The sequence below is a fragment of the Rhinopithecus bieti genome, unplaced genomic scaffold (genome assembly GCF_001698545.2).
Source record: "Rhinopithecus bieti isolate Rb0 unplaced genomic scaffold, ASM169854v2 scaffold_44745, whole genome shotgun sequence".
Taxonomy (NCBI): Eukaryota; Metazoa; Chordata; class Mammalia; order Primates; family Cercopithecidae; genus Rhinopithecus; species Rhinopithecus bieti.
This window is the reverse complement of record NW_016818280.1, coordinates 1,248,693-1,270,688: the sequence shown is the minus strand read 5'-3', so window position 1 is coordinate 1,270,688 and position 21,996 is coordinate 1,248,693. Positions and strand designations below refer to the sequence as shown.

The window sequence follows — 21,996 nt, the reverse complement described above, 5'->3', positions numbered from 1 at the left end:
TTTTTTTTTTTTTTTTTTTTTTTTTTTTGAGGCAGAGTCTCGCTCTGTTGCCCAGGCTAGAGTGCAGTGACGGGATCTCCACTCACTGCAAGCTCCGCCTCCCGGGTTCACGCCATTCTCCTGCCTCAGCCTCCCGTGTAGCTGGGACTACAGGCGCCCGCCACCGCGCCCAGCTAATTTTTTTGTATTTTTAGTAGAGATAGGGTTTCACCATGTTAGCTAGGATGGTCTCGATCTCTTGACCTCGTGATCCGCCCGTCTCGGCCTCCCAAAGTGCTGGGATTATAGGCGTGAGCCACCGCGCCCGGCCTTGTCTTTATATACAAATGCTCACATTCATCCCCTCGCCCCCACGTTTATTCAATGCCCATTCTGGGCCCACCATGGAAAAACGCCAGCACAGACACAGGCCTTTGCCAGCAAGAAGGGGAAGGGCTTGGCTGTCAAGATGATGCTGATGGCGGACAGTGTCCTGGAGGAGAGTCTGGGGGCCAGGCTGGGGAGTGTGCACTGCACAGGACAGAACCCTTACAGACCTCTCAGGACTGCCTCTGACAGTAGAGAATGTCCCTCTTCCTGTAGAAGGCCAGCCTTTGGTGTGCTGGGGGGCTGCCTCTACCTCCACCAGGGCCACAGGGCCCTAGCAGCCCCACCTCACAGCCCAGCTGGGTACCTGGTGCAGGGGTCACTGTAGCACCCAGAGCCACATCTGTTCCGACTCTGGGCCCCATGACCTGTGCAGCTCGGAGCATATGTGCCCCTTCTGCCTCCAGCACCACTGGAGTGCCAGGCTGCTGCTTCCCCAGCACAGGAACACACTGGAGAACAAGTTCAACAAGGAAACAGAATCAGGGAGAACACCTGGAATACCACTCTACAGACTATTTATTCACAAATTACTTTTCGTCACAATAAGGTAAAGAAATATTCACAACAGTGATCAAACTTAACATCACCAACAATGAGACAAAATGACCTTGGGCCTCGTGATTTGATAATTGATGACTTACATAGTATTGCTAACTAAAAAGTAAAGTCTCACCTGAAGCTAATCATGAAGAAAGAGACAAGTCCAAATGGAAGGCCATTCTACAGAACTGACCTGGACTCTTCAAATATGGCAATGTCATGAAAGAGATCCCACGCCCCCTGCAAAAGAGGTCTGGGAATACTTCTAGATTAAAGAACAAAGCAATACGGCAATAAAATACTTATGTAATCCTTGAATAAATCTTGAATTAGGCCAGGCGCCACAGTGGCTCATGCCTGTAATCCCAGCACTCTGGAAGGCCTGAGGTGGGCAGATCACAAGGTCAAGAAATCAAGACCATCCTGGCCAACATGGTGAAACTCTACTAAAACAAAAATTAGCTGGGCGTGGAGGCACGCGCCTGTAGTCCCAACTACTCGGGAGGCTGAGGCAGAAGAATTGCTTGAACCCGGGAGGCGGAGGTTGCAGTGCACTGAGATCACACCACTGCAGTCCAGCCTGGCAACAGAGCAAGACTCTGTCTAAAAAACATATAAATAATTTTTTTTTTTTAAAAAAGAAGGAACATGCAGACAACACTATCCATCATTAACTCGCCTCTGAAAATGTTCTTGTACAAATGAACAGGAGGCCAGGTCAGTGGCTCACACCTGTAATCCCAATACTGTGGCAGGCTGAGACAGGAGGACTGCTTGAGGCCAGGGGTTGGAGACCAGACTGGGCAACACAGCGAGACCCTGTCTCTATGAAAAATAAAAATAATTAGCTGGGCATAGTGGCACGCACCTATAGTCCCAGCTACTTAGGAGGATGACACAAGAGGATTGCTTGAGCCTAGTTGTTTGAGGCTACAATGAGCTATGACCACACTAGTGCACTCCAGCCTGAGAGTGAGACCTGTCTCAAAAAAAAAAAAAACCAAACAAACAAACAAACAAACAAAACCTGAACATATGACAGCAAACATGAAAACTCATAAAAGATTTGGCAGAAGTTATAGAAACCTACTAAAAGTAAAATAATCAAAGAGATGGAAAACTGCAGAGGAGAAAACAAAAACTGGGAATCATTCCAAGAGCTCTAATTCCCAATAATAAAGAGTTCCAGAAAAAGAGAACAGGGAAGAAAACAGAATAGAACAGAGAACAGGAAAGTGATCCCTTTCCCTAAGCTGAAAGGCATGAGTCTCTAAAATGAAAAGACCTACTGAGGAGGCAGTGCAATGGTTTAAAAGACACTCAAAATTTCCAGTAAGGAAACAAGTTATGTTCAAAGAATCAAACTTATGTCACCAACAACACTGCAAGCTTGTAAAAATGGAGTAAGCTTAACCTTCAAAATTATGGGAAAAAATTATTTCTAGCTTATAATTCTAAAACCAGCCAAACTTATGTGCAAAGGTAAAATAAAGACACTTCAGATACGCAAACAAGGAAACACAAACTTTTGTCTCCCATGTTCCTTTTCCACATAAGTGGGGCAGTACTCCACTAAAATGAGGGACTAAAACAGGAAAGATATAAAAACCAAACACCAGAGGTTCCGACACAAGGAGACACAGGAGAGAGTGACTGATTCTCCACACCGATGGTGAAGGGGGAACCTGGCCCAGCAGCACTGACAGGTGAGGGCCACTAGGGGCATCTGGGAAAGGAGGGGCCAAAGAACTCTGATAGAGATCTGCAACTGAGGAGACATCAGGAAAGAGGGACTTCTGGTACTTAAAAAGAAAATTTATATATATGAATCTACAGTATTCACACCAAACTGGCAAACAGTTTGGCAATTTCTTAAAAAGTTAAACATAGTTGGGCGCGGTGGCTCACACCTGTAATCCCAGCACTTTGCAAGGCCGAGGAAGGCGATCGCTTAAGGTCAGGAGTTCAAGACTAACCTGGCCAACATGGTGAAACCCCGTCTCCATTAAAAAATACAAAAATTAGCCAGGTGTGGTGGCACTCACCTGTAATCCCAGCTACTCAGGAGGCTGAGGCAAGGGAATCACTTGAGCCGGGGAGGCTGCAGTGAGCCAAGACTGCACCACTGCACTCCAGCCTGGGCCACAGAGTGAGATGAAAAAAAAAAAAAGTGAAAACAAAATGTTGTGCCAATAAAAAGGAAACAGAGTGCTCCTGCATGGTCCAGCTAGGAGCAGCACTGAAAGCAGGCAAGACCTCACAGAGCACAGGGCCCAGACTGACCCACCAGGCTTAGGGAAGAATCAGTAGAGAATGCCTAAAACCACGGAATTTAAAGACACAGATAAATACCAAATGCAACAGCTAAAGCAATGTTTGCCTTGAAAATTAGAGCGGTTCATTGGGTTTGCCATAAAAAAAAAAAAGATTTACAGAACCATTTGAATATTCAAATTGTATGCATAAGTAACTTGAATAAAGATAAAACTAAAAATTGCAAGTAGACAATCAAAATCAGTTCCTCTTCGGATCTGGTTGGACCCGCCCCACCTTTTTTTTTTTTTACATCAGAGCTGCCGCTGAGGGGTCTACTGCTCTGATTCCTGATCCTTTTATTGTGACCCAGGTTTCCCGCTAGAAGGTTTGATGTCCTCTGCATTACCAACGTTCTGCAACTGCACAAGGAGGTAATTTGTACATGCCTCTTTTAAATTATTGTGCCAGGCCCTTCCAATCCAAGGCTGCAATCTTTCATTTCTGGGAGATTTTCTTACATAACTTCTTTGCTAATTCCCTCCTACTCCATCTCCTCTATTTTCTTTCAAGGAATTTGTATTAATCAGATATTGGATTTTCTGAACTAATTTTTAACCACTTAAGAGTGTATAGTTGGACTGGACGTGGTGGCTCACGTCTGTAATCCCAGCACTTTGGGAGGCCAAAGCAGGCAGATTATGAGGTCAGGAGATTGAGACCATCCTGGGTAACGTGGTGAAACCCCATCTCCACCACAAATACAAAAAATTAGCTGGGCATGGTGGTGGGCGCCTATAGTCCCAGCTACTCGGGAGGCTGAGCAGGAAAATGACGTGAACCTGGGAGGTGGAGCTTGCAGTGAGCCGAGATCGCGCACTGTACTCCAGCGTGGGCGACAGAGCGAGACTCCGTATCAAAAAAAAAAAAAAAAAAGAGTATACAGTTAAGTGTCATTATTAAGTACCTTCACATTAGTTCCATAACCATCACCACCATCCATCTCCAGAACTTCTTTTCATCTTACCAAACATCATATCCATTAAACATTACCTCCTGATTTTTCTCTCCTCCCAGCCCCCAGCAACCACAATTCTACTTCCTGTATATTTGCATTTTAATATCTTGACAGCACATCTAAATAGAAACATAGTATTTGTTATTTTGTGACTGGCTTATTTCACTGAGCATAACGTCCTCAAAGTCCATCCATGTTGTAGCATGTGTCAGAATTCCTTCCTTTATAAGGTAAACCATATATTCCTTCCACTGGATGGACAGACTACCTTTTTGTTGATCCATTCATCTGTGGATGGACACTTGGGTTACTTGCACCTTTTGGCTACTATGGGTAATGCTGCTATGAACTCGGGTGTACAAATCTCTTTTCAAGTTCCTGCTTCCAATTCTTTTGAGTCGAACTGCTAAGTCGTATGGTAATTCTACTTTTATTTTATTTTTTGAGACACAGTCTTGCTCTGTCGCCCAGGCTGGAGTGCAGTGGCGTGATCTCGGCTCACTGCAACCTCTGTCTCCCGGGTTCAAGCAATTCTCCTGCCTCAGGCTCCCCAGTAGTTGTGATTACAGGTGTGCGCCATGACACCCGGCTAATTTCTGTATTTTTAGTAGAGACGGGGTTTCACCGAGTTAGCCAGGATGGTCTCCATCTCCTGACATCCTGATCCGCCCACCTTGGCCTCCCAAAGTGTTGGGATTACAGGCGTGAGCCACCGCACCCGGCCGGGTAGTTCTACTTTTAATTTGGGTGGCACCGTCATACTGTTTTAGTAGCTGCACCAGTTCCCATTCCTAACAACACTGCAGAGGGATTCCACTTTCTCTAAATCCTTGTCAACACTTGTCATTTTCTATTCGTCAGCAGACATCTAATGGCTGTGAGATGTTTTACTCTGTTTGGATTTGCATTGCTCTAATCATTAGTGATGTTGGGCATGTTTTCATGTGCTTATCAGTCATTTGTTTAACTTCTTTGGAGAAATGTCTACTCAAGTCCTTTGCACATTTTTTAACCAGGATGCTTATTATTACTGAGCTGTGGGAGTTCTTTTTGTATTTTAAATATTAACCCTTACCAGATACGAGTTTCAAATGTTTTCCATTTTGTAGGCTGCCTTTTCACTCTGTTGAATGTTTCTTTTAATTAATAGAAGTTTTAAATCTTGATGTAGCCTAATTTATCCATTGTTTCTTTTGTTGCCTGTGATTTTAGTGTCTTATGTAAGAAATCATTGCCAAATCTAGTCATGAAGACTTTATTCTGTTTTTCTAGGAATTTTATGGTTTAAGGTCTTAAGTTTAAGTCTGATCCATTTTGGATTAAGTTTTGTATATCATTAGCTAAGGGTCTAACTTTATTCTTTTGATGTGTATGTCCAGTTTTCCTAGCACCATTCATTCTGAAAAGATACTTTTTCCCTCCCTGAATGGTACTGGCATCCTTGTGGAAAATAATTTGACCATTGTACGCAAGGACTCATTTCTAAGGCTCTGTATTCTATTCCATTGGTCTACATGTCTGTCCTTATACCAGTACTACAATGTTTTGATTACTGCAGCTTTGTAGTTAAAGGATTAAAGTCAGGAATTATGAGGTTTTCACATTTATTCTTCTTCTTCAAGATTGTTCTGGCTCTTTGGAGTCTGCTGAGATTCTATGAACGTTAAGATACATTTTTCTATTTCAGCAAAAAAAAAAAAAAACTTGTTGGCATTTTAATAGGGATTGAATCTGTAGACTGCTTTAGTTAATAGTCACATCTTACATCTTGCAGTCCATGAGCATGGAACGTCTCTCTATTTATTTTTGTCTTTTTTTTTTTTTTTTTTTGAGACAGTATCTCACTCTGTCACCCAGGTTGGAGTGCACTGGTGCGATCTCAGCTTACTGCAATCTTCACCTTCTGGGTTTGAGCAATTCTCCTGCCTCAGCCTCCCGAGTAGCTGGGACTACAGGCGCCCGCCACCACGACCAGCTAATTTTTTGTATTTTCAGTAGAGACGGTGTTTCACTGTGTTAGCCAGGCTTGTCTCGAACTCCAGACCTCAGGTGATCCACCCGCCTCAACCTCCCAAAGTGCTGGGATTACAGGCATGAGCCACCATGCCTGGCCAAGTATATTCTTATTTATTTATTTATTTATTTATTTATTTATTTATTTATTTATTTATTTATTTTTTGAGACGGAGTCTCGCTTTGTCGCCCAGGCTGGAGTGCAGTGGCTGGATCTCAGCTCACCGCAAGCTCCGCTTCCTGGGTTCACGCCATTCTCCTGCCTCAGCCTCCCATGTAGGTGGGACTACAGGCGCCCGCGACATCCCCTGCTAGTTTTTTTGTATTTTTTAGTAGAGACGGGGTTTCACCGTGTTAGCCAGGATGGACTCGATCTCCTGACCTCGTGATCCGCCCGTCTCGGCCTCCCAAAGTGCTGGGATTACAGGCTTGAGCCACCACGCCCGGCCAAGTATATTCTTAAGTACAGACAGATCCCCAACTTATGATAGTCTGACTAAAAAATTTTTTGACTTTACAATAGATGTAAGATAAATCTGTTATAAGTTGAGGAATATCTGTATTTTATTCTTTGTACTATTACTGTAAATGGAATTATTTTCTTAATTTCCTCTTCAGATTGCTCAGTTAGCGTACATAAATACAAATACAACTTATTTTGTGTTTTGACTTTGTGTCCTGCAATTTTGCTGAATTCATTTATTAGTTCTAACAGTGTTTCTGTGAAATCTTTAAGGTTTTTACATACAAAATCATGTCATTGCACATGCAAACAGGGATAACTTGACTTCTCCCTTTCCAATTTTGATAGCTTTCTCTTCTTGATTAATTACTGTGGGCAATTAACTCCCAATACTACGCTGAATAAAAGTGGTGAAAGCAGACATCCTTGTCTTGTCTCTGATCTTAGAGAAAGAGCTTTCAGTCTTTGATCACTGATTGATTTTAGTTTGCTGAGACATCCTTGCATTACACTTGGTCCCAGCCTTTTGACAGACTGTGAAACTTGGTTTTGCTAGTATTTTGTTGAGGATTTTGTATCAATATTCACAAAGGATACTGGTCTGTAATTTTCTAGTAGTAGTATTGTCTGGCTTTGGTATCAGGGCATGTTAAGAGTCACAGAATGAATTCACTTGAGAAGGACTGGTGTTAATTCTTTAAATGTCTGGAGAATTGAGCAGTGAAGCCATGTGGTTCAGGACTTTTCTTTGTTCAGAGGTTTTTGATTACTGATTCAATCTCTTTATTAATTACAGTCCTATTCATATTTTCTATTTCTTCATGATTCAGTCTTGGCAGGTTGTATGTTTCCAGGAATGTGTCCGCTTCATTTAGGTTAAGCAATTTGTTCATGCACAGTTCTTAACAGTATTCTCTTATAATCCTCACATCAAGGAATCCTCCCACCTTGAACTCCCAAAGCACTGAGATGACAATTATGAGCCCAGCCCAAAATCCAAAACTTCTGAGTGCCAACATTGTACTCAAAGGAAATGCTCATTGGAGCATTTCGTACTGGGGGTGTTCAACTGGTAAGTATAATGCAAATATTCCAAAATCAGAAAAACATCCAAAATCCAAAACACTTCTGGTCCCAAACATTTCAGTTAAGGAATATTCAATCTGTATTTTGAATGTGGCTTTTTCTTGATTAGGCATTTTCTTAGCTGGTATAGACCTCTGACTGTTTTCCAGAGCTTCTATAAAGTGATTTCATCTAGTCCCTAGTTGCTTATTAATGTTTCTATGGTGGAACGAGAGCCTGGAGCTTCCTAGACTGCCATTTTACCAATGTCAGAAAACATTTTTTTAAGTTTTATTACATCAATAAAATAACTGCTAACTGAGGGATTACCGTGTGCTACGTTCTCGTCTAATCCCTTTACATGCAGCATGTAATTTAATCCTCACAACAACCCCAAGTGATGGGCACTATTATTTTCTCCATTTTACGGATGCAATTTGCCCAAAGGATCACAACCACTAAGTGGTGAAAGCAGGGGAGCAGCCCCAGTCCCTGGTTCCAAGCCCCCACATTTAACCACGATATGACATACAGCAGAGTTGACTGCCTCAGGCCACTTCGCTCTGGCCCTTCAGGTCTAGATGCTTTGTTCAGAGTCTGGTGAATATCCATAGTGGATGTTTTCTTCCAGATCTGATCAGCACTGGTTGTCTTCCATCATAAGAGGAAGGTGACCCAGCTAGCCAGAGGCTCTGTGAGCACTAGTGGCCCAGACGCTTGTCAGGGACCACGTTGGGGGAGCTGGTCTTTCACCTGGAAACCTTCCATTATGGTGACACCTTTTCTACCTCTTCTGTGAAATGCCAGTGTCTCCAGGAAAGACTCCTCCAATTTCCTGTCTGGGAAAACACCTGGCTGCTGACATCTGGGGAGCAGGGCAGAAGATAGGCCTGAGCGTCCTACTTGTCACTACAGAGAATTTCTCTTAATTCCTCTATTTTCAACCTCCATGACTCCCCTCTGTTGTACCTGGTGTCACTTATTTTACAGACTTTTCTATTAGTGCTAATAGAAACACAATGTAAACCACATGTCAACAAGTAGAAACAAACATGAAATTAATTTTAATACTTTATTTAACCCAATATATTCAACATACTATTATTGCAACATGGAATCAATATAAAGAAGTATTCACGGCATGTTTTACATTCTTCTTTTGTACTAGGTCTTTCCTATTTGGTGTATTTTACACCTGCTGCACATCTTCCTTCAAAACAGCCACATGTGACTCATGGCTACTACTCTGGATAGTGACGGTCTAGAAAATCAACTCCTGCAGGGCAGAGTGGCTCATGCCTGTAAGCATTTTGGGAGGCTGAGGGCAGGATTGCTAGAGCCCTGGAGTTCAAGACCAGCCTCAGCAACAGGGCGAGACCTCATCTCTACAAAAAATTTAAAAATTAGCTGGGCATGGTGGTGCACAGCTGTAGTGTCAGCTATTCAGGAGGCTGAGGTGGGAGGATCGCTTGAGTCCAGGAGTTCGAGGTTGCAGTCAGCTGTGGTTTCACCACTGCACTCCATTTGGGCAACAGAGCAAGACTCTGTCTCAAAAAAAAAAAAAAAAAAAGAAACCCCACATCTTTTGGTAGCAGCAGGAGTCACCCAGTGACGGAAAATGAAGAAGGGAATGCGGGTGCCAATAGAGAATTCTACCAATCCCTATCCCATTCCCATGCCCATGCCTGATGCCTGCCACCCTTGGCACTCAGAGCCTTCAAGAACTGAGCCTTTCTGGGGGGCTGCTGGGCAAGCTGCTCATTTCTTGTTGTTCTCACTCAAGCAGGCCCATGGTTGCAGCTGCTCTGCTATGCCAAGTCAGTTGTAACTCTCCCATTGGCCGTTCTTTGGAAAGAAAAAAAGCTGTATAATATGTGAAACATTTCAAAGAATGTATGTAGCACATATGTAAGAGTCATAAGCCTAATAAGAAAGCATAGTTGTGATCGACCTCCCCACACCCGACTCAGGAACCCGAGGGTCATCTATAGATAAATTTCCATTTTGCTTCTCCCAGTCTTCCCCTCTGTGTCCCCACCAGCAACGAGAATTTTGTGTATCATTGCGCTTATTTTTTCTTTTAGTTTACCGCATGTGTATGTCTCTATAAGTAATAGAATGATCTGTTTTGCTTCTAACTACATTGTGCTGTATGTCGTTTTTAGCAACTTGCTTTTAGCTGATGTTCTGTCTTCAAGATTCATCCATGTTGCTGCATAAACCTAACAACCACTTACTGTTGCTGTTGTATAACATTCCATCATGTGAGCACAGACATGTGGGTTATTTCCAAGACCTATATCAACGGCAAAAATTAAGATGTCTGACAAAACCAAGTGTTGGAGAGGATGTGGATGGCTTGGAATTTTATCTGCTCCTTTACACCCACTCTGGAAAAACTGTACAAACAATTCTGCAAGAATTTTTCCAGAGTTTCCCTAAATAGAAATCCTGAATCACAGAAAATAAGAATGTTCAGCTTTGCAAGATAATGTCTCTATTCCAGAGTGGGTGTAAAGCAGCACATAAAATTTCCACACTATCCACATCCTCTCCAACATCTTAATTTTTGCCAGTCTAAGCATCTGTAGAGTGGTATATCTCACTGCATGTAGTCTTAGAATACTAACAAGGTTAAATGTCTTTTTCTATGTTGAATCACCATCTATGAAATGCTTTATAGGAGTTCTTTATATACACTGAATTAGAATCCTTATCCTTTACAGGCTGTAAGTGTTGCAAATATCTTCTCCCTACTCCGGCTTATCTTTTCAGTCTTTACTGGTGTTTTTTGTTTGTTTGTTTTGGGTTTTGTTATTTTTTTTGGAGACAGGGACTCACTCTGACGTCCAGTGGTGTAATCTCGGCTCACTGCAGCCTTGACCTCGGGGACTCAGGTGTTTCTTCCCACCTCAGCCTACTGAGGTACACAAGTGTGTACCACCACAGCTGGCTAAATTTTTTCTTTTTATTTCATAGAGACAGGATTTCACCAAGTTGCCCTGGCTAGTCTGGAACTCTTGGGCTCTGGCAATCTGCCCACCTCGGCCTCCCAAAGTGCTGGGATTCCTGGCATAAGCACCTGGCCTATTGGTGTCTTTCAATAAACACGAGATCTTAATTTTAATCTAGCAAATTCAGTCATTTTTATTTTAGAGTGAACATTTTCTGTGATTAAGAAAAACGTGGCCAGAGGCTGGGTGTGGTGGCTCACGCACCTGTAATCCCAGCACTGTGGGAAGCCAAGGCAGGCAGATCACCTGAGATCAGGGGTTCGAGCCCAGCCTGGCCAACATGGCAAAACCCTGTCTCTACTAAAAATACAAAAATTAGACGAGCGTGGTGACAGATGCCTGTAATCCCAGTTACTAGGGAGGCTGAAGCAGGAGAATCACTTGAACCCAGGGGGCGGAGGTTGCAGTGAGCTGAGATCGTGCTACTGCACTCCAGCCTGGGCAACAGAGTGAAATTCCATCTCCAGAAAAAAAAAAAAAAAAAAGGAAGAAAAAAGAAGAGAAAAAGGTGGCTGGGTGCAGTGGCTCATGCCCCTGTAATCCGAGCACTTTGGGAGGCTGAAGCAGGCAGACTGCTTAAACTCATGAGTTAGAGCCCAGCCTGAGTAACATGGCGAAACCCTGATTCTACGAAAAAATGAAAAAATTAGCCAGGCATAGTGGTGCAGGCTTGTAGTCCTAGCTACTTGAGAGACTGAGGTAGGAGGATGGCTTGAGCCCAGGAGGCAGAGGTTGCAGTGATCCAAGAACGTGTCACTGCACTCCAGCCTGGGTGATAGAGCCAGACTTTGTCTCAAAAAAAAAAAAAAGAAAAGAAAAGAAAAGGCATACTTCCCTATCAAGGTCTTAAAGATAGTCTCCTATAATTTACCCAAAACTGAATTTCCTGTATGTTGTGAGTTAGGGATCCAACTGCATCCTTCTCTGACCGTCACAGTACTATGTTTGAAGAGTCTGTCCTTCGCACAGCGATATGGAATTCCACCTCTGGAATTCAAGCTTCTTAGGTCTGTTTCTGACAGCTTCTGTCTCACTGGCCAATTTGGATTTCCCTGAGCCAATTCTGAAGTAAGTCTTGATACAGGCAAGGCAAGTGCTCCCCCCTTATTCTTCTTCACAATGACCTCTCAATACTAGGACTTAATTCTCCTCAACATTTTAGAATCAACTTATCACATTTCACATAAAACTCAAGGAGGTTTAAAGAGGCACTGAATCCACAGAACAATGAGTTTTTAAAATATTCAGTCTTCCTAGGCAAGAACATTCTGCCTCTATTTATTTGTCTTCTTTTTTTTTTTTTTTGAGACGGAGTCTCGCTCAGTCGCCCAGGCTGGAGTGCAGTGGTGCGATCTCGGCTCACTGCAAGCTCCGCCTCCCGGGTTCACACCATTCTCCTGCCTCAGCCTCCCAAGTAGCTGGGACTACAGGCGCCCACGCCTGGCTAACTTTCTGCATTTTTAGTAGAGACGGGGTTTCACCATGTTAGCCAGGATGGTCTCAATCTCCTGACCTCATGGTCCACCCGCCTCGGCCTCCCAAAGTTCTGGGATTATCTGTCTTCTTTAATGGCCCTTAATAAAACTGCACATTTTTCTCCCTCAAAAATTTTACACATCTTTTGTTAATCGTTTATATCAAAGATGGTTCTATTGGGAAAACAGAAACCATGCTAAGGCATTTCAAACACAAAGGGTTTAATATAGAAAATAGGTGCTTTCAAAGCAACTGGCAAGGCTATATAGTGTGAGCAAAAGTAAAGTAGGCTAACTCTACTCTTCCATCTAATTCCTACAGTCATCGTCAAGAGTCAGGAAGCTACCACTGCCATCTATAGGTTAGGAAACTGCAAAAATCTGCTGCCAATACTGCAGCTGCTCTGCAGCCCTGAGACAGCTGGCCAGTGGGGGAAGGCAGAAGCCACTGCAAAAAGTCACCACAAAATCTAAGCCCAGGCACACCCCCCCCACATACACTACGGCCTGAGGAAGAAAGGTTCCACCTCCCTCCCACTTGCTAAGACATTTCCCAAGACACATGTCATAGAGCAAATGACACACAGAAGCCTGCTGCCAGAGGGTTCTGAGCGCTACTGCTCCAGTATTCCAGCCTCTGAAACCCAGGGACAAGCCCAGAAGGGAGCAGGAAGGTACTGAATGCCCAGGTTGTACCTAACATGCCATTTCCCTCTTTTCAAAAACATGCAGAAATTACTGATCTACTGTTACATCTCTCCCCTTTTTTTGTCCCCTTTGGTTTTACATTTTTTATATTCCTTTTTAGTAGGCTTTTAGCAGGGCAATGAAGTAACCTCATATGGTAACTCCAGAAGTCCTGAAGTCTGCGCTCAAAAGCAACCTGACTGAGAATGGCCAGGGCTTTCCAAAGGGTTACTAAAACTCTCCTCATACAAAGGAAGGTCACAGCTTTTGCGCAAAGGTGGTTATTAGCTAACTCTCTACTCCCCAACCAACACAAATAGTTTCCTTTTTTTTGCAGGGGAGGAGGTTAGGGGAAGGGAGAGTGTCAATGAAGATCTGACTCTATATCCATGATTTTTTAAAAATTTCTTTTAAAATAAACTAGAAAAAAAATCACAAGATGTTAGCAGTTATTAATTCAGGGAAGTAAGAAAATAGGTACTACATATTCTTTGTACATTTTTATGACTTAATTTGCTCAGAATCTCAACTTTAAGAACAATTAGAAATCAATCTGCTTGGCTGGGCACAGTGACTCACGCCTGTAATCCCAGCACTTTGGGAGGCCGAAGCGGACGGATCACGAGGTCAGGAGATCGAGACCATCCTGGCTAGCATGGCGAAACCCCATCTCTACTAAAAATACAAAAAAAATAAGCCAGGTGTGGTAGCAGGCTGAGGCAGGAGAATGGCATGAACCCAGGAGGTGGAGCTTGTAGGGAGCCGAGATCGCGACACTGTACTCCAGCCTGGGCGACAGAGCGAGACTCCGTCTCAAAAAAAAAAAAAAAAAATCAATCTGCTCACCCTCCAGACTGTGACACAGCACTATACAAGGACAATCATAGGACCATGAGTCAAGGGGAAGCAGGGTGAGCCTTGCCAGGGCAGTAGCCTCCTCAGCCCACCTAGAACACTCCTAGGCCCTACTGGGTCTCAACGGGCTTGCACACACGGGTCCTCATTGTCATGCCTTCACTGCTCAGTCCTGGTACAGGCCACCACTCATAACTCTCGGCTTCTGTGAGAGATTTTATTTTAATGTCCAGGGAAAACATATGTTACTTCAAGCCAATACTCAAGTGCAAAGTTGATGCCTCCTCCATGTCAGGCCATGTGGTCAAAAAGGGAAATCAAACCTTGCCTTCAACAAGTCTTCAGAGTGTGGAAAAATGAACAAGGCGGCAACTATGAGTGTGGATACTATTATGTTCAGTGTGTGCAACAGGACAGTTATTACAAACAACCACAAAAGCAAAGCCAAATGGCACTTTGAGAACAGCAAATAAGTTCTGCTTCCATTTGAAAGTGAATCAAGAATCATCTGGTTCTCTCTTCAGGAATTCTCCAACAGGCTGGATATAAGGTCTCACTCTATGAGTCAGACAATGGGAGGCTCCCACTCATAACCACACGGTCGTTCCCAGGCTGACCAACCAGGGAACCCAGCAGCCAAAGGAGCCCAAGCACTGGGAAGCCCACTGGGAATCCACTTTCTCTGGGTTTTGACCCTAAAGACCTACCAGAGAGGCTCCCAGTCAAAGGGCTGTCTCAGAGGCTCCTGATGGGGCCAACACCATCCAAACTCCCTTTTGGAAAGGCAAATACCTCCACCAGAGACATGCATAATCTGATGAAGGGATGATCAGGAGGGGCCCCCTCTAAACAGCATTCTTTTCCTTTTTTTTTTTTTTTTTTTTGAAACAGAATCTCACTCTGTTGCCCAGGCTAGAGTGCACTGGCATGATCTCAGCTCACTGCAACCTCCACCTCCTGGGTTCAAGTAATTCTCCTTCAAGTTCAAATGTCACCTAACGCCCTACCTAATACCCTGGTTGGAATGAACTGGTTTTCCTTCAGTACTAAGCCTACAGGAATTATAGCGCACCGTTCATATCCTAGGCCAAGTCCCACTAAGGAAGGAGAAAGGTCTCTGCCCTCCGGGAGCTCATAGTCTGGATGGAAAAATCAAGCCTGGGCACCAGGAATGGTGAGAATTAACAATGGTTCTGATGCTGTAAGAGAGGGACAAATGGGGGACTGGAAGAAGCCAATCTATAAAAGGAGGGACCACAGACATTCTCCCACTGTGGTAGTATCTGAGCTACACCCTGAAGGACAGCAGGGCTTGTCTATGCAGAAACAGAACAAGGGAATTCCAGGAAAACATAAAGGAAGCACGCATCTAGCAGATTATTAATGGGGGTGGGTACAGGAAACAACAGCCCAGCTGAGCCACTGAAGGGGAAGTAGTGATAAATCAGGCTGGCAAAGCAGACCTAAACCAGTTTGTGAAGGAGTTTGCATGCCCGACCAAAGCATTTAGGCCTGTGATTCTCAAGCTGGGGTAAGACACACTTTCCCCTTAGTGGCTTTATCAGCACCACCTAGTCTTTTTTTTTTTTTGAGACGGAATCTTGCTCTGTCGCCAGGGCTGGAGTGCAGTGGCCGGACCTCAGCTCACTGCAAGCTCCGCCTCCTGGGTTTACGCCATTCTCCTGCCTCAGCCTCCGAAGTAGCTGGGACTACAGGCGCCCGCCACCTCGCCCGGCTAGTTTTTTTTTGTATTTTAGTAGAGACGGGGTTTCACCATGTTAGCCAGGATGGTCTCGATCTCCTGACCTCGTGATCCACCCGTCTCGGCCTCCCAAAGTGCTGGGATTACAGGCTTGAGCCACCGCGCCCGGCCCACCACCTAGTCTTAAAAACAAATTCGTGGATATATGTATATGTATGTCTCACACATTCACACACACATGCATAAGTACTCACTACACCTCCCACCCAACACAAGTTGAGAACAACGGATCCAGTGAACACTGTTATTCATGGGGTACCCTGTATTCCTTGAGGGTGCTGGGGCAGAAACCAGGTAAAGAACCTGGTTCTCTGATTTAGCCTTTTTGTGGCCTTTATATACATCTTTAGGAGGCTACATATGGCCAGGAGAGAACCCGCAAGTGCAAAGTTCCAGGTGAATAAGTGAGCAGGAGGGGAGGGCGTGCCAAGGTCAGTCTAAAAGAGCACACTCGGGATCAAGAGGCAGCCACATCCAGAGCCAGGATGGGGATAAGGTCAGAGGCAGCCAGGGTGCCACCCCTCAGGAAGGGTTCACACTCAAGACCATGCAAGTTCAGGGAGTGCAGCGCCTCCTTAAGTGTGGCCTCCTGGGCATCTCACAGGCCTCCCCACAGTCCTTCCATCTTGTAAGTTCTGGGATCTGCCTAGGTTGGGCACCTATTTTTTAAAAAGATAGAAAGAGAGAGAGAGAGGAAGGGGTCGGCTCAAACTAACTTTCCAATGTGTTAAGACAGCACACACCTCCACCCCTCACAAGAGGCACAGTCACCCAGCTACAATGAAGAGACAAGGTGGTGTGTACCCGGCCTACGCAACATACTCACCTGGACAGTTGGCTTCGTCACTCTCATCCTCGCAAGTCGCCCAGCCGTCACACTGCCAGGGGAGGGGGATACACTGGATGGTGCCGCTGCGACAGGCAAACTGCCCAGGGTTGCACCGCAGCTCTGTGGAACCAAAGGGTGAGAGGCCATTGAGGAAGTGACAGTAGGTCAGCAAACCATAGCCCATGGGCCAGATCAATCTCTTCCCATTTGTTTATTTTATGAATGTATTTATTTATTTATTTATTTTTATTTTATTTTATTTTTTTTGAGACAGAGTCTTGCTCTGTCGCCCAGGCTGGAGTGCAGTGGTGCGACCTTGGCTCACTGCCAGCTCCGCCTCCTGGGTTCACGCCATTCTCCTGTCTCAGCCTCCTGAGTAGCTGGGACTACAGGCGCCCGCCACCGCACCCGGNTTCCCATTTGTTTATTTTATGAATGTATTTATTTATTTATTTATTTTTATTTTATTTTATTTTTTTTGAGACAGAGTCTTGCTCTGTCGCCCAGGCTGGAGTGCAGTGGTGCGACCTTGGCTCACTGCCAGCTCCGCCTCCTGGGTTCACGCCATTCTCCTGTCTCAGCCTCCTGAGTAGCTGGGACTACAGGCGCCCGCCACCGCACCCGGCTAATTTTTTGTACTTTTAGTAGAGACGGGGTTTCACCGTGGTCTCGATCTCCTGACCTTGTGATCCGCCCGCCTCGGCCTCCCAAAGTGCTGGGATTACAGGCGTGAGCCACCGCGCCCGGCTGTATTTATTTATTTTGAGACACAGTCTCACTCTGTCACCCAGGCTGGAGTGCCAGTGGTGCGATCTCAGCTCACTGCAACCTTCACCTTCCGGATTCAAGCAATTCTCGTCCCTCAGCCTCCTGAGTAGCTGGAACTACAAGCATGTGCCACCATGCCTAGCTAATATTTATATTTTTAGTAGAGACAGGGTTTTGCCATGTTGGCCAGGCTGGTCTTGAACTCCTGGCCTCAAGTGATCTGCCTGCCTCGGCCTCCCAAAGTGCCAGGATTACAGGCACGTACCACTGTGCCCAGCCCCCGTCTGTTTTTAAAATCAAGTTTTATCAGAACACAGCCACAAATATGTATTGTCTATGGCTGCTTTCAAGCTACAGCAGCAGAGCTGAGTAGCTGCAGGAGAGACTATATGGCCTGCAAAGCTGAAAACATTGAATGCCTGGCCCTTTACAAACCTACTACCTAGAGATAAAAACTGTAACACTTTAAGATGAAAAATACACTGCAGAACATTAACAGGTTAGATTTTGTAGCAGCAAACATTAGTGACGTGAAGACATAACAATAGAAACATTCTCAACTAAAACACAGAATGAAAAAATACCAGAAAAAAAGTGCAAATCATCACTAAGCTATGGAACAACCTCACACACCGTAATACATAGGGGAACAGACAAAATATCTGAAGAAACAATGGGGAAAATTTCCCGAATGGATGAAAACTGTAAACCCACAAATCCAAGTAGCTCAATGAACTGCAAGCACCAGAAATACAAAGAATACAACTCCAAGTCACACTGGAATTGAATTGCTTAAAATCAGTGATAAAATCTTAAAAGCAGGCAGAAAAAGAAGACATGCACAGAAACACAAAGATCAAGATGACAGCAGATTTCTCATTAGAAACAACACAGCCTAGAAGACAGTAAGGTATACATGTTAAAGTTCTGAAAGAAAAACCTGTTGGCCTACAATCATTTAAAGCAAAAACACAGTCCGGCCACAGTGGCTCAAGCCTGTAATCCCAGAACTTTGGGAGGCCGAGACAGGTGGATCACGAGGTCACAAGATCAAGACCATCCTGGCTAACATGGTGGAACTCCGTCTCTACTAAAAAATACAAAAAACTAGCCGGGCGTAGTGGCGGGCGCCTGTAATCCCAGCTACTCAGGAGGCTGAGGCAGGAGAATGGCGTGAACCCGGGAGGTGGAGCTTGCAGTGAGCCAAGATCCGGCCACTGCACTCCAGCCTGGGCGACAGAGCGAGACTCCGTCTCAAAAAAAAAAAAAAAGCAAAAACACAGATACTACATTGTGGGGTTTATAACATACACAGAAGAAAAATGTTGACAATAATAGTACCAAAGCTGGGAAGAGAGAAACAGAAGCACACTGTTTTAAGGCTCTCATACTACAGGTAAAGTGGTCCATCACTTGCAGGTAGTCTGTGATAAGTTAAAGATGAACCGCACTAAAATAACGCAAGAGTTATAGCAAGCAAGCCAACATAGAAGAGAACAAAAAATAATCCAAAAGAAGAAAAAAAAAAAGGAGACAAACAGATGGTACAAATGAAAACAAATGGTAATGGTAATATGGTAGATTTTAATTAAACTTGCCTAATCAATAAGCATACGGAATGATCTAAACACTCCAACTGAAAGGCAGAATGTGTACATAGGGAAAAAAGCAAGATACAACTACATATTACCTAAAAGAAACTCACTTTATATAGGCATAAATAAGAGAAAATAAAAGAACAAAAAATGATACACCATAACACTAATCAAAGGATAGCTGGAAGGGCGGGTACAGTGGCTCACTCCTGTAATCCCCATAATCCCCGCATTTTGGGAGGCTGATGCAGAGAGATCACTTGAGCCCAGGAGTTCGAGACCAGCCTGAGCAACATGGCGAAACGCCATCTCTCCAAAAATACAAAAAATTAGCTGGGTATTGGGACAAACACCTGTAGTCCCAGCTACTTGAGAGGCTGAGGTGGGAGGATCACCTGAACCTGGAAAGTTGAGGCTGCAGTGAGCTATAATCATGCCACTGCACTATAGCCTGGGCAACGGGAATGAGACCCTGTCTCAAAAAAAGGATAGCTGGAGTGTATTAATATCACACAAAGTAGACTTCAGTGCAAATACTACCAGGAATAAAGAAGGTCATTTAATAATGATAAGGGATTGATTCAAAAGGACATAATCCTAAATGTTTATGTATCTATTAAAATTTACGAAAGAAACTTCAAAATTCATGAAACAAAAACTACTATAACTGCTAATAGACTAATCCACAATTAAAGTCAGAGATTTTAATAACCCTCTTGATAGAACAAGCAGATAGAAAACCAGAAAGGGCTGAGCATGGTGGCTCATGCCTGTAATCCCAGCATCTTGGGAGGCTGAGGCAGGCGGATCACTTGAGGTCAGGAGTTCAAGACCAGCCAGGCCAACATGGCGAATACTAAAATACAAAAATTAACTGGGTGTGGCGATGCACACCTGTAATCCCAGCAACTTGGGAGGCCGAGGCAGGAGAATCACTTGAACCTGGAAAAAAAAAAAAAAAAAAAAGGAAATCACAAAAGAAGAGCAAATGAAACCCAGCAGTAAGAAATAATAAAGATGAGAATGGATATTACTGAAATTGAAAACAGAAAATAATAAGAAAACAAAAGTTGTTTTATGAGATCAGTAATATTAATAAACCTCTAGACAGTCTGATCAGCAAAAAAAATAAAGAATACAAAATACCAAGCCAGGCGTGGTAGCTCATGCCTGTAATCCAAACACCTTGGGAGGCTGAGGTGGGCAAATCATCTGAGGTCAGGAGTTCGAGACCAGCCTGGCCAACATGGCGAAACCCCATCTACTAAAATACAAAATTAGCCAGGTGTGGTGGCGCATGCCTGTGGTCCCAGCTACTCAGGAGGCTAAGGCAGGAGAATCGCTTGAACCTGGGAGGTGGAGGTTACAGTGAGCCAAGATTACGCAACTGCACTGTAGCCTAGGCGACAGAATGAGACTCCGTCACAAAAAAAAAAACAAAAAACAAAAAACAAAAAACCACTATCAGAAGAGAGGCGTCATCACTATGGATTCCAGAGAAATTAAAAGGCTAAAAGAGGAGGGGTGAAGAATAAGGTAATAGTATGAACAACTTTATGTCAATAAATCTGACAATTTGGATGAAATACACAAATTATTTGAAAGATGAAATACAAAGTTCACTCTAAAATAAATAATCTGAACAGCCCTAAAAGGAATTGAATTTTAGTTAAAATCTTCAAAGGAAACTCCAGGCACAAATAGTTTCAATGGAAAATTCCTCCAAATATTTAAGGAAGAATCGATGTCAATTCTATACAAACTCTACCATAAGTTCAGATATTTAAAATTACCATTAGCAATAGTATCAAAACCAAGAAATACTTAGGTATAAATCTAACAAAAGATGTGAAGTCCCTCACACTGAAAACTTTTCAACATTGCTGAGAAAAAAACATTTGTTAAAGACCTAAACCTTTAGGGAGACATACAGTGTTCATGGACTAGTAGATTCAAAACGATTAGTATCAATTCTACGCAAATTGACCTACAGATTCAATTTAACCCCAATCAATATTCCAGCAGGACTTTCTGTAGAAACTGAGTGACTCTAAAATTCATATAGAAAGACAAAAGACTTAGAATACTCCAAACAACTTTGAACTGAAAGAACAAACTTGGAGGCCTCTACAAAGGAACAATAATCAAGACAGTGTGACACAAGCATAAAACAGACATCAAGATCAAGAGAACAGAACAGAGTGCAGAAACAAACCCACACATATGTGACCAACCAATTTATGACGAAGTGCAAAGGCAGTTCCCTGGAGAAAGAACAGTCCTTCCAACAGAATGGTACTTGGAAAACCAGGAAGAAAGAAAAAAGAAGAGGAGGAGGAGGAAAGAAAGGAAGAAGGAAGGAGTTCATCTACAAAATGAAGTTTAAAAAAGGAGGTGGAAGAGGGGAAGAAACAAGAGAAGGAGGACGAGGAAGAAAGAGGAACAAAGAACAACTACTTTGATCCATTCCTCGCACCGCATAAAAAAATTCAGAATAGCCAGGAGAGGTGGCTCACGCCTGTAATCCCAGCACTTTCGGGTGGGCCTGAGGTGGGTGGGTCACCTAAGATCGGGAACTCAAGACCAGTCTGACCAACATGGTGAAACCCCGTCTCTACTAAAATACAAAATTAGCCGGGCATGGTGGTGCATGCCTGTAATCCCAGCTACTAGGGAGGCTGAGGCAGAAGAATTGCTTGAACCCAGGAGGCAGAGGTTGTGGTGAGCCAAGACAGTGCCACTGCACTCCAGCCTGGGCAAAAGAGTGAAACTCCACCTCAAAAAAAAAAAAAAAAAAAAAATCAAAATAGATCATAGGCCTACAGGGGAAGCCTAAAACTATAAAACTCAGAGAGGAAAACACAAGAAGAAAATCTTTGCACCCTTGGTTTAGGCAAATACCTTTAATATATCTACCACAAATACAATCTATAAAAGAAAAAGCTGATAAATTGGACTTCATCAAAACTGAGAACTTTTGTTTTTCCGAGAACTTTTGTTTTTCAAAAGACATGTTAAGATAATGCAACGACAAACCACACACAGAGAGAAAACATTTGCAAATCATGTATCTGATAAAGGGCTTGCTTGAATCCAGAATATACAAAGCATTCGCAAATTTCAGTAAGAAAACAACCCAATTTTTCAAATGGGCATGGGTCAAGTGCGGTGGCTTATACCTGTAATCCCAGCACTTTAGGAGGCAAAGGTGGGAGCAACACTTGAGCCCAGGAGTTCAAAACCAACATAACAAGACCTCATCTCTACATTATTTAAAAAAAAAAAAAAAA

General features: G+C 43.6%; 1 protein-coding gene across 1 annotated transcript in view; it reads right to left on the bottom strand.

Annotated features, from left to right (window-relative positions):
• LOC108518383 (integral membrane protein DGCR2/IDD) overlaps positions 1–21,996 on the bottom strand; it is an 89,098-nt gene that overhangs the window by 35,352 nt on the left and 31,750 nt on the right. The window contains 1 exon segment of the mRNA XM_017856668.1: positions 16,341–16,463. Coding sequence (XP_017712157.1) covers positions 16,341–16,463 — 123 coding nt within the window.